We start from the raw sequence: 3,911 nt of genomic DNA, 5'->3' as shown, positions 1-3,911 counted from the left end.
GTCCCAGAAGATTAGCAATTTCTGAAAGACTGACACCAGCATGTCTGCCACATTGAAATTAGTCTTTTTTTTTTCCGTTCTGGTTCTCTGTGTCTAATAACGTCCCAGGAGTATAATTTCTTATTTATTTTGGCATGGCATTAGATTTTTTTTTTTTGTAGGTGATTACCACACCCACTGTTGTTACTCCTAAAATATTTTAATACACAACATTATTTTCATAACCAGCTATTCTGTACATAACAACATATTATGTTTGGTTTTTTTTATTATTGCATTTTCTACAGTTTTAAAGAAAATGCACAATTGGGATGCTTTTGCTGACTTCATCCTCTTTCAGTTCTATTTTGATTCTGTTTGTCGTGCAAAACCTCTGACTGCTTTTATTTGATCACTGTAGGTTGTAGAGAAGCTGAAGAGGACAGTAACCCAACAGGCCCGTCCAGCTTCTCCTCTCGCTCCTGCAGGACCAACAGACATTGCCTGTGATTTCTGTTGTGGGACCAAAAGAAACAAAGCCAGCATGTCTTGCCTGACCTGCTTGGCATCGTACTGTCCTGCTCATCTTGAGCCTCACCACAGTTTTCCTGTGCTGAAGCTTCACCAGCTGGTGTCTGCTACAGTGCCACTTAAGGAAAAAATGTGCACAAAGCACAACAAGCTGATGGAGGTTTACTGTAAGACTGATCAAAGATGTATCTGCTATTTGTGCACCATGGACGATCACTGGCGCCACTCAACAGTGTCAGCTGCAGCAGAAAGAGCTGCTGAGCAGGTAAAGATCAATAAAAAAAACGAAATGAATCTGGAGTGTTTTAATTTTTCTCTGATCCTGCGGTTTCTTTTTGCAGGGACGGCTTTTTCTGAGTCACTGTGCAGTTAAGCGGAAATCCCAGGAGAGACAAAAAGAGCTGAATGAGCTGGTCCAAGCTGTGAAGGACTTCAAGGTGTGGAAATAAGACTAGAAACCAAATATCTCTACTGACCCACAGTGCTGTCTAGTACATGTTGTGCTTTGTGGTAGTGTAAACTAAAAAATTACTTGGTTAAATTCCAACTACTGCTTTCAGATTAATACAGCTTTCATAAGAATAACTGCCTCCTTAATGTGCTTTATACCGTAAGGTGAAGACCCTACAATCATACAGAGATGATACATATGAGTTATACAGGTTTTTTTTTTTTCTATTAAGAGCATTAACAGGCTTTAATCCTGTATTTTCAATGTACCTAATACAAGAGATTCAGTCAGCAAATTGAATTGGCTGACTGTGGCCCATTTCATCTGTGTGCAACAGGCACATAGTTGTATGTACACTTTGAGATATTGTTTACATGGAAACTTTTCACAGTGAGTCAAGATGCAAAGTAAACTGCAGATGAACCACGACAAACACATTTTTTTAACAACAAACCTAATTGGTCACTTAAAGGAGCTAATGAGGACAACATGAGTAAAAATAAAGCTCTCCAGAAAATACTTGGAGTAAAAATCTGAAATTAAAATCCATCAATGAGACACTAACTATTACATATTTACTAAATGCAGTGGCTACATTTTATTTTCTTTATATTGGTTTATGAATTTTGCCGCAGTTTTCTAAATTCTCCTCCAAAAAGTATTTTTTTTCCGAATCTAAACCTTCTTTGTATAAAACAGATTTGTTTTCAGACTGCAATGAAGTCCAAAGACAAGCTCTTTGATGAGCTGATCTCTTCCATACAAAAGCAACGTACTTTAATAAAGCAGCTGATTGAGGCTCAAGAGAAACTTGCAGTTGTTCGGGCAGAAGCTCTGCAGCTGCAGCTGGAGGAGGAAATCGCCAGGCTGAAGAAAAGAGATGCTGACCTGGAACAGCTTTCTCATACAGAAGATCACATTCATTTCATTCAGGTAGGAAATGTGTGTATTTTGTGTTGTAGGCCAACCCATGTTTCTTTCTAAAATTCTGTCACCATTTAGACTCTATATTTAATTCAGTGTTTTATAACCAAAAAGTCACATCTGGAGCTGTAAAAGCTCAAATGGTTGTAGAGGAAAACCTGTTTAAACATTACCTCATGAAGACATAAACACTGCACTATCACTATTTTGTTAATTGTTATGTTTTGTAGCGCTCATTTCATGTAAGGCCATCAAAGCTTCCCACCCGAGCAAAGAAAAAATCCAGGTGAAAGAAACCCAATGTGAAACATGCAGTTTGAGCCAACATTGTAACTTCTTGCTGTGGAGTTTGAGGATGCATAAATTTGATTTAAAATGTGTTGCTGTGCAGCAAATGTTCATCAATGAATATGAGCATTTACATTGAAAAAATAAGAGGGAGGATATAAATTTTGTATATGGTGCACCATCTCTCGCTCTCTATATGTATGTATATATAAAAACACTGCAGAGAGTAAAATTACTGACAGTCCACCATTGTACAAATGTAGAAATTAATTTCACTGAAACAATAATGTGGTGCCAAGCATAGAAAAATCTGCATTTTGAAAAATACCCGTGTACATGTGGACATAGCCTGAGAGCCGATACTGATGGAGCCATATTAGAAGTCTAGTCTTGAAAAACTAGATCTATTGTAGAAATACTTTTTTGAGAAAAGCAGGGAACTGAAACTTTGCACACATCCTATTGGGATTTTTTCTTCTTTTTCCTTTATAGTTAAACATAAAATGTTTTTATTTAAATATGTTATATGTTCAAAAATTAAATTTCAACATCTTTTTTTTTTTTTCTTTTTTTTTACCCAGCTCTTCCAGTCTCTCTCCATCTCATGTGAATCTCCAGACTTGCCAACAGGCGCTGTTGTTCGTCCTAAACATTCAGTGGAAACCGTGACCGAATGTCTGACTCAGCTGAGAGATGACATGAAGAAGCTTCTGGAGACCACATGGCCCAAGATCTCTGCAACAGGTACCTGAGAGAAATATCCATCCACTTGATTCCACTTAATCCAGTATTATTCATTTATTTTGTTCCTATCAGTTTTTGGTATAAAAGTTGTGCTGCCACCTGTGCCAAAGACCAGAGAAGAGTTTTTGTGCTGTAAGTATATCAGTATATTAAAGCAGTAATCACTTACTAAATACTAGAAGGCTGATGATATTCCTGGTTTGCTTGTCCATCAGATCACTGTCCTCTAACAGTGGATCCCAACTCGGTCAACAAATACTTGGACCTTTCACAAGATTCTCAACGAGTGACGAGTGGCTACTATGAGCATTTTCATTTATCTCACTCGGACAGGTTTGGAGGTGTGAAGCAGGTGCTGTGCAGAGAGGGTTTAACAGGGCGGTGCTATTGGGAGGTCAGTTGGAGTGGTGGCGCCTGGTCGGTGGCAGCGTCTTACAAAAACATCAGCCGGACATCATTCGACTCGGAATTTGGGAAGAATGACAAGTCCTGGTGTTTGGAGTGCTCTGCAAAAGGATATACTTTCAGACATAACTTAGTAGCCAAGGCGGTGTCAGGTCCTCGTACCTCTCAGATTGGCGTGTACCTGGATTACAGGTCAGGTACTCTGTCGTTTTACAGCATCTCTGACACCATGACTCTGCTTCACAAAGTGTGCACAGTATTCACTCAGCCTCTCTATCCTGGCCTTGGGCTGAAGGAAGGAAGCTCTGGCTGTTATGCAGAAGTGAAGAAGTTGTGATGCCAACTTTTTCACCTCTACCATGGTGATTAATGTCTTTCAAGACCTAAAATAAGCAGTGAAGAAACCTGTGAGTGACTCGAATGACTCGCACTGTTTGGATGTTGAAAGGCGTGACTCTAGTTGCTCTATCGTCACCAGGCAGGTGTAGAGTTGTGGTTCTAGATTAGAACGTTGGAGAAATAAAATCACTGCTAAGTAAATGTAAGAGTTTGTTGCTTTAAGTAATATCACTACCCCGGGTTTTTTTGG

The 3,911-nt window shown here is 39.0% G+C and overlaps 1 protein-coding gene across 2 annotated transcripts in view; it reads left to right on the top strand.

Moving 5' to 3' along the window:
* LOC102209548 (E3 ubiquitin/ISG15 ligase TRIM25-like) overlaps positions 1-3,857 on the top strand; it is a 6,303-nt gene extending 2,446 nt beyond the window's left edge. Inside the window, exons 2-7 of one of the 2 annotated variants that reach the window (XM_005754936.2) lie at positions 401-775; positions 852-947; positions 1,661-1,894; positions 2,755-2,917; positions 2,990-3,049; positions 3,133-3,857. In XM_005754936.2, coding sequence (XP_005754993.1) covers positions 401-775; positions 852-947; positions 1,661-1,894; positions 2,755-2,917; positions 2,990-3,049; positions 3,133-3,659 — 1,455 coding nt within the window. In that variant the 3' untranslated portion in view covers positions 3,660-3,857. The remainder of the gene's footprint in view (positions 1-400; positions 776-851; positions 948-1,660; positions 1,895-2,754; positions 2,918-2,989; positions 3,050-3,132) is intronic. The other variant, XM_013908004.1, reaches the window with a different exon arrangement.
* Positions 3,858-3,911: the final 54 nt, after the last annotated feature.

Source organism: Pundamilia nyererei, unplaced genomic scaffold (genome assembly GCF_000239375.1).
Source record: "Pundamilia nyererei isolate P.nyererei 1_Seehausen unplaced genomic scaffold, PunNye1.0 scaffold00763, whole genome shotgun sequence".
In the NCBI taxonomy this organism is placed as follows: Eukaryota; Metazoa; Chordata; class Actinopteri; order Cichliformes; family Cichlidae; genus Pundamilia; species Pundamilia nyererei.
Note: the sequence above shows the minus strand (reverse complement) of the source record. Positions and strands in the feature narration are given on the sequence as shown.